The 20773-nt window shown below is 44.3% G+C and overlaps 1 protein-coding gene across 12 annotated transcripts in view; it reads right to left on the reverse strand.

The window, feature by feature from the left end:
- LOC104149846 (probable global transcription activator SNF2L2) overlaps positions 1-20773 on the reverse strand; it is a 138754-nt gene that overhangs the window by 98962 nt on the left and 19019 nt on the right. For 5 of the 12 annotated variants that reach the window (XM_068924612.1, XM_068924611.1, XM_068924613.1 and 2 more), the window contains 3 exons: positions 13194-13320; positions 6461-6790; positions 1024-1125 (listed from right to left, as the gene is read on the reverse strand). In XM_068924612.1, the coding sequence (XP_068780713.1) occupies positions 1024-1125; positions 6461-6790; positions 13194-13320 (559 nt within the window). The remainder of the gene's footprint in view (positions 1-1023; positions 1126-6460; positions 6791-13193; positions 13321-20773) is intronic. The other 7 variants (XM_068924618.1, XM_068924619.1, XM_068924620.1 and 4 more) reach the window with 3 other exon arrangements.

A 20773-nucleotide genomic window follows, 5' to 3' on the forward strand; every position in this document is an offset into this window, starting at 1 on the left:
TCAAATGGACACTGCAGGAAATGATCCAAAAATAATAAAAGTGCCTGACAATTTATGAAAAACATCATTTTTTTTAAATTCACACTGGTTTTTAAGTAAATCTAGCATTAGTAAGAGCCCTCTAGAACTGGTTTCATATAAGCACAGGACCAAATTCTGACTTTTCATATGTTTATTGTCCTTATACCACTTGCAAGGATGCATCCGCAATCACAATATGACTAGAAGCATGAGTAGGCCTGCTTTTACAGCTCTCTGTGAGAACCAGTAAGCTGTATTAAAATTTCAACATTAGTACTTAAATGTACCTGTCAAATATAAATAACTTCCATTTTTCCCCCATCTCCCAATTAATTATATTTATGTATTTGAAATACTTGGTATCTGATTACTCTTTTATGCTATAGCATTCTAATTATTTTGAAAGTTAACTAACTCATCAGTTAACATGAATATGGCACCTGCCAATGACAGCGCAGGTTTCAGTACTCTATCTAGTCAGGAAGTCACCCATGCACAGAGATGTGGGATAGCCACTGAGAACAGACATCTGCAACAATAAAGATGTCACTTGATTATTTGAGGAAACATAATAATTTAATGCAAAGAAATATAACTACACAGTATGCCTGCAATCTTGTAACCAACTTCACTTCAGACCTGGCATCCTGAAAGATTAAAAGATACCTTGCTTTCAGAGATCACCATCTGTCATTCAAACATCTGCATCAATCTCTGAAAAAGGAACCAGCTTATATATTCAATTCTGCCTGTAGAGGGTGCTTCATATTCAGGCTGCCTAACAGCTGCAATAATTTCATCTGCTCAACTCATTCATGTTTGTATAAGTGGTAAAACACTCCTTGATATTTAAGTGCTAGGCAAAGTAAAGGTCACACTATTTCTTCTTTATGCCTTTTTATTTCCCCATTCTTTTTCATGCTTCTTTTCCCCAATCACTACCCACATGGTTTAACCTTAACTGTATGTATGATATAAAATTACTGCTATACTCCCCTCTACCTTCTGTCCAAGGTTTAGGGGTCATGGTAGCAGTGTGTCCAGGCATTCCTGGAGCTGGTCCTGGCCCAGCTGTAGGACCATTTATTGCATGTGACCCAATACCTACAATTCAATAGAGGAAATAAAATTATTAAAATACACAACATTTCTATGCATTCAAAAATCACTCTGCATTACAATATGCTAGTCTATTTTTGTAAATGTTTTGTGCATTAAATATAGATTTAAATGGATTCTGTGTGAAAAAATAATGTAATGAGGTATATTAAAATCATGTCTTTTAAAAGACTTGATCACAAAGCCACATGCATTGAAATGAAGTGACCAACACAGTTATTAAAATTATTTTGATAAGAAAATAGGATGATCTTTACCCTCAACTTCTAATGCTAAACTAAAAAGCAATTTGGGGTCTATCTTGAATGGCACTTAAGGCAGATAAGAACATATTTTTACTAACAGACAGTTTACAGAAATCTTTAACCCTTTAAAATAATCAGCATATTTTGTAATCTGTTCTTGAAGTTTATTTTGGGCCTGAAATCATAATCCTTTTTTATGGTAGATATTATGATGGCACCAGCACAGGATTATTGCTCCAGGTGAATAATAAACAGCAGGAGGAGATAAACTTTTAAAAACAAGGATCAAATTTTCATATCCCTTGGTAACAAAGATGTACAAAATGGAAAAGACAAAAGAAATACATAAAGGATGTATAAAACTGCCTTTAAGTAAACTAGTAAATCTTTTTTTCCATGAGAGAAGGTCCTAAAAGGTCTGAAGTAGAAAGTGATGAAGAGCCAAAAAATATACACATAATGCTGTATCAAGATATCAGTGGAATCCATATAATATCCATGTGGATGGATAAACCAGTTTATTTTCTTGTGGCTGGGGAGGAGGGAAAACGTGACAGACAATCATCACACAATTTAATGAACTTACAAATAAAACCAAACTTCAACAACAGAAAACTTCCGTCCTTTCCCTCCCTCCCCATTAAATGGATCTTAGGACTGGACTTGTTCAGAAAACATAACAGGCGCAAGATGTTTAAAGTAACACAGCTTTTAAAGGCCATAACATGTTTGCTTACTGCATTATAACATCTACTATCATTAGAAGAAACTGAATAATGAAATCATTCCCTTTTCTTTTCCCTATGTTATGCACTTGACAGCATAATGAACACAGTTTATTTCACTTTCCATGACCTGCATAATCAGTCAACTTCTTCTGGATTTTATATTCTTTTTTTGCATGGCAACAGGGGAGTGAAAATGCATTCTAAGAGCAGTAAAATGTAATTGGTAAAGTGTGATAAACATTTGCAAGTGTAAGGCATAATCAGGACAGACACAGTATATAAATTACTTTTACCTCTATTTTTTTTTAATTGGCAATATCCTATTAATAATGTGCTTGATGAACTCACTCCAACTTAAAATCAAAGGTCAGTGCAGCTAACAGAGGCAGCGAACAGACACAGCGGTTTGTGCAGCAGTTTGCACAGAAGGGAGCAAGAAGACACCTTCGTTTCCAATCCTAGTACTGTACAGTTCCTCAGATATGGTAATGACATGACACAGAGCGTGTTTGCCAGTGGCTGTTGGAGTCCCTGCATCAGCTGTGTCTGAGGCTTCGACCCAGACAGACCCTCTGACAGCAGATGCAGCTCTACAGGTGTCAGGCTGCAGGGAATGCCTGGGGCCTCTCTGTGAGGCCTGGGCTGACAGTCAGCTCTCCTGCAGAAGGTGTGCTGTGGTTGATGAGTTGTGTCACCAGGTCAAGGAGTTACGGGAGGAAGTTAGTAGGCTGCGGAGCATCCGAGAAGATGAGCGAGAGGTAGACAGGGTATTCTCGGAGACCGTGCAGCTCCAGGAGTCCCCACCCCCCACTGCAGTGGAGTTGCCAGAGAGCTCTGTGCCGTGTGAAACAATACATCATAACACTGTAGAAAGAGGCTGGAAACTGGTCACTTCTCATAGAAAGAGAAAGGCTCTTGCTCCTCCTGAAGATTTGCAGTTGATGAACAGGTTTAGTGTCCTCCAGGCTGAGGAGGAGCTGGGCATGGCTTCAAGGGAAGCAACTGGCCCGACAGACCCTGTGCCATGCAGGAACACCTGGATAAAGTGGCAAGTGATTGTTGTGGGTGACTCCCTGCTGCAGGGGACAGAGGCACCTATCTGCCGACCTGACCTCTTGTCTAGAGAGGTTTGCTGCCTGCCCGGGGCTCGAATAAGAGATGTCATGGAAAGATTGCCAAGGCTTGTCCATGCATCGGACTATTACCCTCTGCTGCTCTTCCAAGCAGGCTCTAATGACACCAAGGGCAAATTGGATACCATCAAACAGGATTTCAGAGCTCTGGGAATGGTGGTCAAGGGTCTGGGAGCCCAGGTCATTTGTTTCTCAATCCTGCCTGTCAGGGGGAAGGATGGGAGGAGGAGGAGTAGACGGATTGTCCAAGTTAACAACTGGCTGCACTGCTGGTGTTGGCAACAGGGTTTTGGTTTCTATGACCATGGGACCCAGTTTGAAGATCGACAGCTGATGAGGAGAGATGGGACCCACCTCACTAAGTGGGGCACGCATGTCTTTGCCAACAGGTTGGCCAGCCTGGTAAGGAGGACTTTCAACTAGGAATGACAGGGGAAGGGGAGAGTTATAGAGACCACCCAGACAGCAAAACAGGGCTCAAGTGGGGATACCTCCAGCAAGTGCATGCAGCTGGGGAAATGCGCATGGGACACAACTATGGAGGACTCCCTTGCACCTCTCCTGGGAAACCTGCATGCTCAAATACCTCTCTGAAGTGCCTGTACACCAATGTATGCAGCATGGGGAATAAACAGGAAGAATTAGAAATCTGGGTGCGGTCACAGGGCTATGATCTCATTGCAATTACAGAGATGTGGTGGGATAGCTCGCATTACTGGAATGTTGTCGTGAATGGCTACATGCTTTTTAGGAAAGACAAGCCAGGAAGGGGAGGAGAGGGAGTCACCCTTTATGTGAGAGAACACCTGGAATGTATGGAGCTCTGCCTAGGGGTGGATGAAGAGCAAGTTGAGAGCCTATGGGTAAGGATTAAAAGGCAGACTAACAAGGGTGACACTGTGGTGGGGGTTTGCTACAGGCCACCTGATCAGGAAGAGGAAGTCGATGAGGCCTTCTACAGATAGCTGGAAGTAGCCTCACGATCACAGGCCCTGGTCCTCATTGGGGGACTTGAACCACCCTAACATCTGCTGGGAAGAGAGCACAGCTAGGCACAAACAGTCCAGGAGGTTCCTGCAGAGCACTGAGGATAACTTTTTGACACAGGTGGTGGAGAAGCCAATAAGGAGAGGTGTGCTGCTGGACCTTGTACTAACAAACAAAGAAGGTCTAGTTGGAGATGTGAAGGTTGGGGGCAGCCTTGGCTGCAGTGACCATGAGATGGTGGAGTTGAGGATCCTGCGAGGAGGGAGCAGGGCAATGAGTAGGATCGCTACCCTGGACTTCAGGAGAGCTAACTTTGGCCTCTTCAGGGACCTACTTGGAAGAATTCCATGGGTTAGGGCCCTTGAAGGAAGAGGGGTCCAAGAGAGCTGGTTAATATTCAAGGATCACCTCCTCCAGGCTCAAGAACGGTGCATGCCTATGAGCAAGAAGTTGAGCAAAGTGGGCAGGAGACCTGCATGGATGAGCAAGGAGCTCCTGGCAAAACTCCAACAGAAGAAGGAGGTGTACAGAATGTGGAAAAGGGGACAGGCCTCTTGGGAGGAATATAGGGACACTGTCAGAGTATGCAGGGATGCGACAGGGAAGGCTAAGGCCCATTTGGAGTTTAATCTGGCAAGGGATGTCAAGGACAACAAGAAGGGCTTCTTCAAATACATCAGTAGCAAAAGGAAGACTAGGGAAAACGTGGGCCCGCTGCTGAATGAGGCAGGGGCCCTGGTGACAAAGGATACAGAGAAGGCAGAGTTGCTGAATGCCGCCTTTGCTTCAGTCTTTCCTGCTAAGGCCAGCCCTCAGGAATTCCAGACCCTGGAGACAAGAGAGAGAGTCTGGAGAAAGGAAGACTCTCCCTTGGTCGAGGAGGATCAGGTTAGAGATCATTTGTGCAAACTTGACACCCACAAGTCCATGGGCCCCGATGGGATGCATCCACGAGTGCTGAGGGAGCTGGCGGATGTTCTTGCTAGGCCACTCTCCATCATCTCTGAAAGGTCCTGGAGATCAGGAGAGGTGCCTGAGGACTGGAAGAAAGCCAATGTCACCCCAGCCTTCAAAAAGGGCAAGAAGGAGGAATCAGGAAACTACAGGCCTCTCAGCCTCACCTTCATCCCCGGAAAGGTGATGGAACAGCTCATCCTGGAGGTCCTCACTAAGCATATGGAGGACAAGAAGGTGATCAGGAGTAGTCAGCACGGATTCACCAAGGGGAAATGATGCTTAACCAACCTGATAGCCTTCTGTGATGGAACGACTGGCTGGGTAGAGGAAGTGTGGGTTAGATGAGTGTTGCCAGCAGGTCGAGGGAGGTGATCCTCCCCCTCTACGCAGCCCTGGTGAGGCCTCACCTGGAGTCCTGTGCCCAATTCTGGGCTCCCCAGTACAAGAGAGACATGGCGCTACTGGAGAGAGTCCAGCGGAAGGGTTCAAAGGTCATTAGGGAACTGGAGCATCTCTCCTATGAAGAAAGGCTGAGGGAGCTGGGCCTGTTCAGCCTGGAGAAGAGAAGACTGAGGGGGGATCTCATCAATGTGTACAAGTATCTGAAGGGAGAGTGTCAAGAGGATGGGGCCAGACTCTTCTCAGTGGTGCCCAGTGACAGGACAAGAGGCAACGGGCACAAACTGAAACACAGGAAGTTCCGTCTGAACCTGAGGAAACGAGAGAGAGATGAGCGAGAGAGACGAGGTAGAGATGAGAGAGATGAGAAACAGGAGAGAGAGAGATTAGAGACAGGAGAGAGACAAAAGAAGAGAGAGAGAGAAAGACAAGAGAAATGACAGAGAGATGAAATTGAGTCCAGAAAGAGAGATGAGATGGAGAAGAGACGAGAGAGGGAGAAAAGTTCCATCTAAGAAGTTCCATCTAAACCTTAGGAAAAACTTCTTTACTGTGAGGGTGACTGAGCCCTGGAACAGCTTTCCCAGAGAGGTAGTGGAGTCTCCTTCCCTGGAGATATTTAAAACCCGTCTGGATGTGATCCTGAGCAATGTGCTCTAGAGGACCTTGCTTGAGCAGGGGGGTTGGACAAGATGATCTCCAGAGGTCCCTTCCAACCTTGGCCATTCTGTGATTCTGTGATTCTGTCATTTTTCATATGGATGTCAGCATATGGTTCGAAATTATATGCCTGCCCATCAACAATTTCTGTTATTTTCCACTGAACTTAAAGAACTATCTGGCCAATGACACAGTGCCTAGATTCACTTACCTGATTGTCTGCTGTAGGCAGCAGGAATCTGTTGTTGCTGAATGCCAGGCAGGGTCCTCTTTCCTTGAACAGCAAGTTGGAGGTTTTCTGGTAAAGGCTGACCTCTAGCTAACATTTTGTATGCTAGAATCTGAGCTCGGAGCTGATGCAGCTGTACAGGGCTGAAAGGGGAAGGACCTCTGTTGGGTTGACTCATAACTTGTGGATCTCCTGGTATCATGGGTCCTGGCTGACTTGGAGTCATCTGGGGTGGAGTTGGACCTCCTCCAGACATCGGACTGGACACATGTTCTGGTGCTCCCAGTGGAGATGGGTGTGGAGACATATAGCCTGAAGCAAATAAGAGGTTCAAAAACTTATTTTCCAGGTTAATCAAGTCTAAACTCCACTGAAGCTTCTTTACTTTAAACAGTATCTGAAGTATAAAAAAATTCTCTCTCAAATTAGTAGAGCTGTAATATTTTCTACAAGAACAGAAGTGTGATCTGAAATTCCTTGGGATAGAAAGAAGGCTACAAGAGCTATTATTCAAACAGAACTATGATTCATGGTCAAATAACTCCAGAAAATAATTATTTCCCCTCACATTTGGAGTAAAACAAACTAAAATTAAACCGCATGTGAAACACAGCAATCAAACAGCATGATGGGGCACTGGTTCACCAGTGTGTTGGATGAATAATTCATTATGGAATGTTTTCAAAGACATTTGCCTATTTTACAGCTTAATAGCATAATATTTATATAATTATTTTGATGTACACATATCAAAGAACACCTATTCATTGATACATAACTTTTTTGCAAATACTCTCCAACATACAAATATAAAATCAGAGAGTATCTAATTCATATGCTTATATAGTTGCTCCAGCTTATGTGGATTAAAACTTTTAGTCTGACAAACAACATTCAATACCTTTTACCATCTGGGTGCTGGAAAACCTGGAATATCAACTTTGTGCACAGAAATTATCTTCTGAAGAAGCTGTTGAATATTGTGGTACTCTGTAAAAGATCTAGCAGGGTGAGCTAGATCCTAGCTAACAGGAAAGCTAGATCCCTTCCTTTGAAGGGAACAGAACTCATTTTATTACAATTCTTGCTTTTAGGTTTGATTTTTAATTACACTTTACAAATATTTCCTTGAGCTTCATAACACATCCATGAAAATAGATGGTATAGTTTTTAAGTGAGATATCCAAGACTCAGAAGGATATTCACAACAAAAAAAATCTTAAGACTGATCCTTCAGGTGATGCACTACAGTGAGATTTTAAAGATGCCCACCAGCTGTGAAAGAGAGATTTGTCTACTTCATTATGGTGTTGCAGAAGACAAATAACATTTGTATCAATCTGATGAGCCTTACAGAACAACAAATCTCCTAGCTCCCTTTCACACTCTTTGACTAAGTTATAGGTCACAGAACTCAAAAGTTCATGTAGACTTCCCTCAGTTCTGTGGAATCAAATCTATTCCTGTGACTCCTTGGTTAATCTGACATTCTGAAGTGAAACTATGCCAACTTCATTTATACCTAGTCCTACTCACAGAAGCAAGTAATTTTACTCCTTCTCTAATTTCACTGTTCTTCCAATAAGGTAACATAGAGGAACTCTAGAAACTTTATTTGGTGAGATGTCAGTAACTGTAAAATCAGAATTTATACAAGCTGAGACATGAGAGTGCTAAAGAACGGAAAGTTAGTGAAAGGTGGGGTCTGGGGGTACTAATGTTCTACAGTGAAGTACACATTATAAATAACCAAGATAAAGAAGAAAGAACAGAGGATTTAGGTTTTTCCAAAAACAGAAAAAGGAAACGGAAGGACAGGACAGAAAAAGAAGGTTTAGTTCATAAAAGATCAGGTAAGACAGAAAGAGATTGAGAATTCAGTTTTATAACTGAATTTTTTAGAGCAAAAAGACAAGAAAAGGAGAAGACTGTTGAAAATAAGGAAAATTAAGCAACATAAGGGAAAGATAGAAAGGAAGAGTTGAGGAAATAAATGAAAAGGGAGAGTAAGAGACCTTAAGGGCAAAAAAAAAAATTACTGAAGTTATTCATTCATGCATACATTGCTGGTGATAAAAGCCATGATAAATAATTGTACAGATGATACAGTTTATTCCATTTACTAATCTCTTTCCACTTAAGTTATCTGGACTGACACTAATAACTACTCTCTCATAAAAATTATTCTTTATTAAGAAAAGGGGGGGCTACAAACCCCACTTACTGAATGCACTGCTTTAAATGAACACAACAATCATTATAGCATTAAAAAAAACATATAATTGTTCTATTGCCCTACACTTTTAAATTCTGGCTTCTTATTTATTGTAATTTTTCCATTACTATTAAATTTCTAAATTTCACAATTTCCTTTAAATAGCAATTACTTTTAAATGAGCTGTTTTCAAACTGCCTGCCAAAGAAAGGTTTTTTTCTCTCCCCCCTCAACATTATACTTCTCAAAGTTATTTAGTCCTAAATCAGTGATGGGTTTTGAGATACTGGATCTTAAATCTATCTGGGCTACAAAAATGTGAAGTCAGAAAGGTGAAATGAGACACAAAGCATTTGTTTTAAACCTTGACAATTCAAGTCATAAGAGCATGAGACTGATATGCAGAGGAATTTCTAGAAATGGAATTTTTTTGAGGTTCCAATATACTTATTAATGAAAACTTCTCTCCCCTGAAAGTCATATGCATTGGAAATCTTCGGAATAAGGAAAATAGGATTCACAAGATTAAAGAGTAAAAGAAAATACCAACTAAGTATTTTAGGAAAGGACAAAAACCTTCAAACTTCTTGTCATTGTCTATAAAATGTGACATTCACAGAAACTAAAATTCTGTGATGCCATATAGAGGTTTTCTACTTTAAGTGCAAAACCTTTGAAAAGAGTCAAGACGCTGGACAACCTTGTGAGGAGAGTTTTAAAGGAGGTACAATGAGGGTGGAAGATGATGACCCACAGGTCAAGTAAGGAAGTGGTGGACCAGGTTGGCAAGCAAAGGATGCAGGCTGAGGTGGACAGGGGACACCTCAAAAATCAGTAAAATAGGGCTGAGGGGGAACCACCTCAAGCTTATACACACAAAAAAGGAAGTGTCAAGTGGACAGCATTATGGGGGGAGCTGTCATGCTTTTTCTGGGAAATCAGTATGACTGGGTGCCTCTCTGAAGTGTCTGTACACTAATACAAGCAGCATGGGGAATAAGCAGGAGGAATTAGAAGTCTGTGTGCATTTACAGGGCTACAATCTCATTGGGATCACGGAGAAATGGTGGGATTAGCTCACGTGACTGGAATGCTGCAATGGATGGCTACAGGCTCTTGAGGAAGGACAGGCCAGGAAGGTGAGGAAGGAGAGTTGCCCTTTATGTGAGAGAGCAGCTGGAATGCATGGAGCTCTGTCTAGGGATAAATGATGAGCCAGTTGAGAGCTTATGGGTTAGGATTAGAGGGCAGACCAGCATGGGTGATGTTGTGGTGGGTGTCTGCTACAGACCACCTGATCAGGAAGAAGTAGATGAGACCTTCTACAGGCAACTAGAAGAAGCTTCAAATTCACAGGTCCTGGTCCTCATGGGGGACTCGAACCACCCTGATATCTGCTGGAGAGACAACACAGCAGGGCACAAGCAATCCAGGAGGTTTCTGGTGTGCATTGATGACAATTTCCTGACACAGGTGATGGAGGAAGTGACAAGGGGAGGTGCTATGCTGGACCTGATACTTCCGAAAAAGGAAGAACTGGTCAGGGATGTGAAGGTTGGGGGGGGGGGGGGGGCAGCCTGGTCTGCAGCGACCATGAGATGGTGGAGTTGAGAATCCTGAGAGGAGGGAACAAGGTAATAGCAGGATCGCAATCCTGGACTTGAGGAGAATAGACTTTGGCCTCTTCAGGGCTCTGCTTGGAAGATCGCATGGGAGATGGTCCTGGAGAGAAGAAGAGTCCAGAGAGTTGGCTAATTTTTTTTTCCATGATTACCTCCTCCAATCTCAAGAACGGTCCATCTCAACGTGGAGGAAGTCAAGCAAAGGTGGCAGGAGCCCTGCATATAAATGAACAAGGAGCTCCTCACTAAACTCAAACATAAAAAGGAAACAGGGTCAGAGGAGCCAGGAGGAATATAGAGACACTGTCTGAGCATGCAGGGATGGGGTTAGGAAAGCCAAAGCCCACCTGGAGTTGAATCTGGTGAGGAACATGAAGGGCTCCAAGAAGGGCTTTTACAATTATACTTGCAGTAAAAGGAAGACTAGGGGAGATGTGGGCCTGCTACTGAATGAGGCAGGGGCCCTGGTGACAAAGGACACAGAAAAGGCAGAGGTACTGAATGCCGCCTTCATCTCTGTCTTTACTGGTAAGATTTGATTTCAGGAATCCCAGTCCCCTGAGACCCATGAGAAAGTCTGGAGCAAGGAAGACTTACCCTCAGTAGAGGAGGATCAGGTTAGGGAACATTGAAACAAACTGGACATAGACAAGTCCATGGGGCCTGATGGGATGCACCCATGAGTGCGGAGGGAGCTGGCCAATGTCATTTCGAGGCCGCTCTCTACTATCTTTGAAAGGTCATGGCAATCGGGAGATTCCTGAGGACTGGAAGAAAGCAAACGTCATTCTTTTCTTCAAGCTAGGCAAGAAGGAGGATCCAGGGAACTACAGGCCAGTCAGTCTCACCTCAATCCCTAGGAAGGTGATGGTGCAAATAATCCCGGAAACCATTTCCAAACATATTAAGGACAAGAAGGTGATTGGGAGTAGTCAGTATGGATTTATGAAGGGGAAAATCATGCCTGAGCAACCTGATGGTCAGGTTGGGTCATCTAGAGATGGTCAGGTAGGGTCATCTAGAGCACGTTGCAAAGGATCGCGTCCAGGCAGGTTCTGAATATCTCCAGGGAAGGAGACTCCACAACCTCTCTGGGCAACCTGTTCCAGGGCTCAGTCACCCTCACAGCAAAGAAGTTTTTCCTCATGTTCAGATGGAACTTCCTGTGTTTCAGTTTGTGCCTGTTGCCTCTTGTCCTGTCGCTGGGCATCACTGAAAATAGTCTGGCCTCATCCTTTTGACACCTTAACTCTAACCGGAGTGGGTTTCACTGCTGTATCACAATAATTGCACTTTTTTTGTTCCAAATCTCAGAAAAAAAATAAGAGAGTTTTTGGTTTGTTTCAGTCCATTTTTATCTTTCTATCATCCTGGTCAGCATATATAATTGACCTGTTCATTTTGTTATTTACTGCTACTGCTATTTACTGTGTTATCTGCAAATTTCTACCAGCAACAAGTTTTTATTTTTCTCCAGATCAATGACAAATATATTGAATAGCATTGAGCCAAGAACAGATTCCTGTAAGACCAAGCTGCAGTCTTTAGTCTGCCTTAGCTGTTGCTAATACTGTCATCTGTTACAGGGCAAGGACAAACCTGAAATCAGAACCCAGTAAGCAGATGAAAGGGGGAAACAATTTACACCTATTTGTAATTGAAGCATTTGCAATTAATGCACTTGTATTATTAGCATATTATGTTTATATTGAACCAGTTTTCATTTTCAGAGTAAACATCCTGTTCATTTTAAGGAACAAATTTGTTACAAAGAAAAACTGTCTCTGAATGCAAACTGAGGTAGAATTTTGCTCTCAAATGAGCATGCTTGAATCCCACTGAAATCAGGGGAAAAATACTTATCTGGTGGAGAACGTGTACCTTCAGAAGTTAGTTCTATTTCACTTAACTGATAGTGAAAGGTGTAACTAAAAAACAGTATTTTCCAATGTTCACGGTACAGGACAGGTACAAGACCAAGTATAGACCAGGATTCCAGTCACAGTCCGCTCAAAGTCACACAGCAGTTCAAGCAAAGACATTCTGCTAATCTATATCTGCTTTCTCCTCCCACCATTTGTCTTATCCAATCTAACAAACACAAAAAAACACATTAAAAAAGGGACCATCTCTTAACAGATTTGTAAAATGGGGCTCCTAATTTTAGTAGAGATCTTCAGGCCCCAACAATTAGTATATAATACAATTAGTTATGCATTACACAGAACCTTATCTGCTGAACTAATTAATGAAAGGCAGTGTTATCAGTTAAATCTTCAACATACTGAGCTGCTTATAGAATACATTTCCTTTTACTTTGTAAGCTAAATGACATGAAGAAGACATGCAGAGCTGTGATGAAATTAGCTTCTATTCTGTTTCTGTTGTTGGGCACAATTTTTTGGCAAAAACTATGAACAGCACTTGACCAAACATGTTAGATATTAAAGACAACCACTCCAGGTTGGCTTGACTTCTCTCTTACGATTCCTTCATCATAGGATTCAAACAGATAAAACTCTTTAATGCATTTATGTTTACAGTGCTGACAAAATAGAAGAAAATTATTTGTCGTATAGATGGGAATTGAAACCTATAATGGATTTGAGTGATTTGCTCAAGGTTACACAAAGTTGCCCAGATCACAGGTTAGAACCTTACCCAACCCCTTACATTACCCCTTTTTTTTCAGTACATGGTTTATGAACACTCCAAAAAGCAAGATAATTAATTTATTCCTCCACTCCCCTCAATATCACAACTTATCCTTTCCAAACAGAGCGCACAGGAAATATAGGAAACTTGTTCCAAGGAACTTGTGACTTTCTGTAGCACAAAAGGGCCCCAAAATCATATTGTATGCATAATATGTGTAAACCTTGGCTATGTTGGTCCATTGGACTCTGAGGTGGGCCCATTCCAGGGTGAGGAGGTCGCATACTCTTCATGGAGCTACAATGAACATCTTCAACCATTCCTTTTTCATGCAAGCCATCAGTGGGCTGCTAAAAAAAAAAATAAAATAAATATAGCCACTAAAAAAATCTAAGGGACATACATAAACTAAAAATTTACACGAATACATAAAGAAGAGTATAAACTTCTCGTACTACCTATTACAAGTAAATACAATGGGACTCTCTACCCCTGGAATCAGACCTTTTGGAAAGCAGAGCACAACATGAGAATGTTTATCTCCCTCCCTCCTCCTCCTTTTCTTTTTCTGCTTCCTTATGAGCTGTTTGGACAATGCCAAGTACTACAAACTGGAAGAAAATCGTCCAAACAAAAACAAATGAACTGTATTGACTTCATATCACAAAGCAGTGTAATGCAGATCAACTTAGAACAGTACAGCATGTGGCTTGCGCTGAACTACTAACCCAACCTTTTGCCTTTCAGTCACTGCTATGCTGGAATGTCCCAAATGCTGTTCCTCTTCAAACACAAAGATTCCATTAAAGGAGTCAACTTCTTACTGGTATGTAAACTAAAGAGGAAGGCAGAGGAGGATGTGAAGGCCTGGCTGTTGTCAGGGCCCTGTAGGAATCAATAGGCTCTGCAACTTGCTCCCACCTCTCCCCATTGCAGGATGGGGGGGGGGAGGTGAGGGGAGGAAGAGGGGCCCACTAACTGTACCACTAAGGGGGGGTGGGATTTTTGTGTTATCACAGCAAACAAGTATAAAGCTTAGACATATTTAACAAAAAAAGGAAGTATACATTACTCCTTTTCTTTGTTCCATATAAGTAAGAATCAGTGGGGAATAGGGTATGCTACATAAACAACACTTGTAGAAAATGTAATCATGAGACGTGCCTCAACTACATTCAAGTGCACATTTACAGATTTTTTTATTTTAGGTATTGACTAAAGCATATGAAAAATTGTAACTACATCACTTTTACTCTTCATTTAGCAATCAAGGTTTTTTCATAAATTGCATTACATGGCAATTATTTGCAGATCAAATTTAATCTGTTTGTAAGTAAACGGTCAGACTAGGGTTTCAAAATAAAATAAATTGAAAGAAATTATTGATCCTCAAGTCAGAGCCTGAGATATGAATATAAAGCTTAGCTTCTAGACTGTGCATCCTCCCTACATACTATAAAAATTCCACAGGCCAAATGCCAGTCTGTTGTCATAAGTGCACAGGGATAACTGAGGGCATAACTGGTGGACAACGGGACTGACTGTGGTTGATCCTTGCAGCTGGGATTTTGCCAATTCTGTTAATCATACATAAACCAGCAAAAAGCTTTCTTCCAGGGCTCTGTTGATTTTTCAAGCCTGACAGCAATATATTCTTTGGGTTTTTTTCCAATAAAGTAAACAAATACATCAAAATTCATACAGGGAACAGATCTGCTGGAGAAGGTGTCATTTCCAGGACTAGAACACCATTTTAAGGCTCTTAAAATGTCTAATGTAGGTAGATATGTTCACCAACAGTATTTGAAAGAGGAAAACACTTCCTTTCTGTTTTACTGGAACATTTGAGCAAACAAATAATACATTTAAATGCAAAAAATACCATTTTTGTAGGATAACTGTTTCTTCAGTCACTCACTTTTACCTCAAATAGTAATCCTGCTTGTGACGTCATAATAATTTTTCTACAGCCAGCAATCATTAATGGTATACATGGTTATAAATGAAGTCACAAAAAAGAGATTATGCTTCAGGTAAGGAGCAAATAGGAAGCGAAGTCTTAGAGCGCACAGCCCTCTTTCTGTCCCACATGTAAAATCTATGGAAAGTAAATAGATGTACTGTTGCCCTGGTTAACAAATACATATAGTTTAAAAATACATGGCCCAGTTGGTACATTAGAGCAGCTATACCACTTCAGACCAAGACCATCTTTCCCTATATTCTGTCACCAGAAGGCGCTCTAATTAGATGCCCAAGAAGAGTAAGATCAGGACAAACATATAACAATGCTACCCACTCCTATCCTCCCAGCTTCCAACTATTTTCAGCTCAGAAGATTTCCTGAGGCTGTTATACTTTATCTCTTTAGTAACACCCCCCCCCCCGCCCCTCAATGGAACTCTCTTTAAGTACTTGCTTCATTTGAACCCATGTAAATGTCTTATATCTACAAAACATTTGAGCAACAATCCTTAAAATGTATTTGCAATTCTAATAATTTCCCTGACAATTCAATTGATAGATTAAAGTTTATTCCAAAAATTTGTGAGAGAACGCTCATTGTTTCTGTCAAAACTATATTCTGTAAATCAATAGTAAGTTTTCCTGTGTAGAGGCTTTCTGGTTAATTGTAGTATTTAATTTTCACACCAGTATTGTTAAGTATGTGACCTATGAGATTTATTAATCACAGAATGGTTGAGGTTGGAAGGGACCTCTGGAGATCATCTAGTCCAACCTCCCTGCTCAAGCAGGGTCATCTAGAGCACGTTACCTAGGACTGTATCCACAAGGCTTTGGAATACCTCCAATGATGGAGACTCCACAACCTCTCTGGGCAACCTGGTCCAGTGCTCTGTCACCCTCACAGGAAAGAAGTTTTTCCTCATGTTCAGATGGAACCTCCTGTGTTTCAGTTTGTGCCCATTGCCTCTCATCCTATCGCTGGGCACCACGGAGAAGAGTTTGGCCCCAACTCATGTTACATCCTCCCTTCAGGTATTTAGACCCATTGATAACATTCTCCTCCCAGCCTTCTCTTCTCCAGGCTGAACAGGCCCAGCTCCCTCAGCCTTTCTTCATAGGAGAGATGCTCCAGGCCCTCAATCGTCTTAGAAGCCCTTTGCTCGACTCCCTCCAGTAGCTCCATATCTCTCTTCTATTGGAGAGCCCAGAACTGGACACAGGACTCCAGGTGAGGCCTCACCAGGGCTGAGGAGAGGGGCAGGATCACCTCCCTCGACCTGCTGGCAACACTCTGCCTAATGCAACCCAGGAGACCATTGGCCTTCTTGGCCACAAAGGCACATTGCTGGCTCATGGTCAACTTGTCCACCAGGACTCCCAGGTCCTTCTCTGCAGAGCTGCTTTCCAGCAGGTCAACCCCCAGCCTGTACTGGTGCATGGGAGTTATTCCTCCCCAGGTGCAGGACCCTGCACTTGCCTTTGTTGAACTTCATGAGGTTCCTCTCTGCCCACTTCTCCAGCCTCTCCAGGTCCCTCTGAAGGGCAGCACAGCCCTCTGGTGTGTCAGCCACTCCTCCCAGTTTAGTATCAACAGCAGACTTGCTGAGAGTGCACTCTGTGCCTTCATCCAGGTCACTGATGAATATGTTGAACAAGACTGGGCCCAGGACTGACCCCTGGGGGACACCACTAGCCACAGGCCTCCAACTTGAGTCTGCGCCACTGACCACAACTCTCTGAGCTCGGCCATCTAGCCAGTTCTCAAGCCACCTCACTGTCCACTCATCCAACCCACACTTCCTGAGCTTGCCTACGAGGATGTGATGGGAGACAGTGTCAAAAGCCTTGCTGAAGTCCAGGGAGACAACATCCACTGCTCTGCCCTCATCTACCCAGCCAGTCATCCCATCATAGAAGGCTATCAGGTTGGTCAAGCATGATTTCCCTTTGGTGAATCCATGCTGACAACTCCTGATCACCTTCTTGTCCTCCACACGCTTAGTGAGGACCTCCAGGATGAGCTGTTCCATCACCTTTCCGGGGATGGAGGTGAGGCTGAGAGGCCTGTAGTTTCCTGGCTCCTCCTTCTTGCCCTTTTTGAAGGCTGGGGTGACATTGGCTTATTGGCTTTCTTCCAGTCCTCAGGCACCTCTCCTGATCTCCAGGACCTTTCAGAGATGATGGAGAGTGGCCTAGCAAGAACATCTGCCAGCTCCCTCAGCACTCGTGGATGCATCCCATCGGGGCCCATGGACTTGTGGGTGTCAAGTTGGCCTAAATGATCTCTAACCTGATCCTCCTCGACCAAGGGAGAGTCTTCCTTTCTCCAGACTTCCTCTCTTGTCTCCAAGGTCTGGAATTCCTGAGGACTGGCCTTAGCAGGAAAGACTGAAGCAAAGGCACCATTCAGCAACTCTGCCTTCTCTGTATCCTTTGTCACCAGGGCCCCTGCCTCATTCAGCAGCGGGCCCACATTCTCCCTAGTCTTCCTTTTGCTACTGATGTATTTGAAGAAGCCCTTCTTGTTGTCCTTGACATCCCTTGCCAGATTAAACTCCAAATGGGCCTTAGCCTTCCCTGTCGCATCCCTGCATACTCTGACAGTGTCCCTATATTCCTCCCAAGAGGCCTGTCCCCTTTTCCACATTCTGTACACCTCCTTCTTCTGTTGGAGTTTTGCCAGGAGCTCCTTGCTCATCCATGCAGGTCTCCTGCCCACTTTGCTCAACTTCTTGCTCATAGGCATGCACCGTTCTTGAGCCTGGAGGAGGTGATCCTTGAATATTAACCAGCTCTCTTGGACCCCTCTTCCTTCAAGGGCCCTAACCCATGGAATTCTTCCAAGTAGGTCCCTGAAGAGGCCAAAGTTAGCTCTCCTGAAGTCCAGGGTAGCGATCCTACTCATTGCCCTGCTCCCTCCTCGTAGGATCCTCAACTCCACCATCTCATGGTCACTGCAGCCAAGGCTGCCCCCAACCTTCACATCTCCAACCAGACCTTCTTTGTTTGTTAGTACAAGGTCCAGCAGCACACCTCTCCTTATTGGCTTCTCCACCACCTGTGTCAAAAAGTTATCCTCAGTGCTCTGCAGGAACCTCCTGGACTGTTTGTGCCTAGCTGTGCTCTCTTCCCAGCAGATGTTAGGGTGGTTCAAGTCCCCCAATGAGGACCAGGGCCTGTGATCGTGAGGCTACTTCCAGCTATCTGTAGAAGGCCTCATCGACTTCCTCTTCCTGATCAGGTGGCCTGTAGCAAACCCCCACCACAGTGTCACCCTTGTTAGTCTGCCTTTTAATCCTTACCCATAGGCTCTCAACTTGCTCTTCATCCACCCCTAGGCAGAGCTCCATACATTCCAGGTGTTCTCTCACATAAAGGGTGACTCCCTCTCCTCCCCTTCCTGGCTTGTCTTTCCTAAAAAGCATGTAGCCATTCACGACAACATTCCAGTAATGCGAGCTATCCCACCACATCTCTGTAATTGCAATGAGATCATAGCCCTGTGACCGCACCCAGATTTCTAATTCTTCCTGTTTATTCCCCATGCTGCATACATTGGTGTACAGGCACTTCAGAGAGGTATTTGAGCATGCAGGTTTCCCAGGAGAGGTGCAAGGGAGTCCTCCATAGTTGTGTCCCATGCGCATTTCCCCAGCTGCATGCACTTGCTGGAGGTATCCCCACTTGAGCCCTGTTTTGCTGTCTGGGTGGTCTCTATAACTCTCCCCTTCCCCTGTCATTCCTAGTTGAAAGTCCTCCTTACCAGGCTGGCCAACCTGTTGGCAAAGACATGCGTGCCCCACTTAGTGAGGTGGGTCCCATCTCTCCTCATCAGCTGTCGATCTTCAAACTGGGTCCCATGGTCATAGAAACCAAAACCCTGTTGCCAACACCAGCAGTGCAGCCAGTTGTTAACTTGGACAATCCGTCTACTCCTCCTCCTCCCATCCTTCCCTCTCACTGGCAGGATCAAGGAGAAAACGACCTGGGCTCCCAGACCCCTGACCACCATCCCCAGAGTTCTGTAGTCACATTTGATACTTTCCAAGTTGCCCTTGGCAGTATTGTTGGTGACCACATGGAAGAGCAGCGGGGGGGTAATAGTTGGATGGGTGGACAAGCCTTGGCAGTCTTTCCATGACATCTTGGATTCGAGGCCCCAGCAGGCAACAAACCTCTCTAGACAAGTGAACAGGTCAGCAGATGGGTGTCTCTGTCCCCTGCAGCATGGCATCACCTACAACAATCACTTGCCACTTTATCCAGGTGTTCCTGCATGGCACAGAGTCCGTCAGCTCAGTTGCTTCCCATGAAGCCATGCCCAGCTCCTCCTCAGCCTGGAGGACACTAAACCTGTTCATCAACTGCAAATCTCCAGGAGGATCAAGAGCCTTTCTCCTCATATGAGGAGTGACCAGTTTCCAGCCTTCATCTTCTACAGAGTTATGACTTACTGTTTCACATGGCACAGAGCCTGCCTGCATCTCCACTGCTGTGGGGGGGGGGGGGGGGGGGGGTGTTGAGACTCCTGAAGCTGTAGGGTCTCTGAGAATATCCTATCTATCTCTTGCTCATCTTCTCAGATGCTATGCAGCCTGCTGACTTCCTCCCATAACTCCTTGACCTGGTGACACAACTCATCAACAGCACACCTTCTGCAGGAAAGCTGACTGTCAGGCCCAGCCTCACAGAGAGGCCCCAGCCACTCCCTACAACCTGAGACCTGCAGAGCTGCATCTGCTGTCAGAAGGTCTGTCTGGGTGGAAGTCTCTGACACGGCTGACACAGCAACTCCAACAGCTACTGGGGAACGTGCTCTGCAGCATGTCATAACCATATTGAGGAAGTATACACTACTATGAATGGAGACAAAGGCACCTCCTTTGCACCCTGCTACATCTGTTCACTACCTCTGTTAGCTGCACTCTGGGCCTGACTCTTATATAGGCCTCCCCCTAGCACTGGCTAACAGGGTGCTTGACCCTCCCTAATCAAGGACCAGCTGAAACAAAGGCCCCAACTCCCTCTGATCAGGGGCAGCCAACAGAGCTCATTAGCAGCAGCTACACCTAGCTAGAGTTTCCCAGGAGAAGTTAAAGCCTCCTGTAGTTGCCCTTGCCTAGCTCTCCTTACCTGTCAGCAGCAAGTATCCTCTAGTTCCTCAGAGGGTCCCCAGAAAGCCCCCACAACCTCCAACAAGGTTCTCAGAAGTTCTAAGCAGAGCCCAGACACTGCTGCGCAAACTGCTGCCTCTGTTCGCTGCCTCTGGTATCTGCGCTACCAACTTAATGTTAGGTTATGTGAAAAAAGGCTCAGCTCCACACACACAAAGGAGCACAGAGGCACCACAGCATGCAGGGGAGCCCCAATAACCCAGTCAGAGAAAGGGACATCCTGCCCCAGGCTCTTCCAGGGCTGTCCCAGGAGAGCCATCAGTCCCATGGGCTGGAGTGAAACCCACCCCATGTGTCAATGGGAAAGGCTCCCCCCAGATCACCTCACAGACTGAGGGGGGTTACTGCCTAGGGGTATGGGACGCATCATGGGATGCAGGGAAGAGCATTTGGGGATTGCACAAGACTTATCATGGGATGCTTAGGGGAGGAACCAAAGGTGGGGAAAGAGGGATCAAGGAGATTTGGGGAAGAACAAGTGTGGGAAAACAGAGGGAGAAGAGGGTAAAAAGGGCCCATCATGTGTAAACAGGCTGCTGGTCAGTACACTTGTCTGGCCATGCCCGATCAGCACAATCTGGCCTGTTGTCTCATTAAACTCCATTTCTAACTATTTTCCTGGGTGAGGGGCTCTCTATTCTGTGTGCAAGTGCGTGTATGG

The sequence above is a fragment of the Struthio camelus genome, chromosome W (assembly GCF_040807025.1).
Source record: "Struthio camelus isolate bStrCam1 chromosome W, bStrCam1.hap1, whole genome shotgun sequence".
In the NCBI taxonomy this organism is placed as follows: Eukaryota; Metazoa; Chordata; class Aves; order Struthioniformes; family Struthionidae; genus Struthio; species Struthio camelus.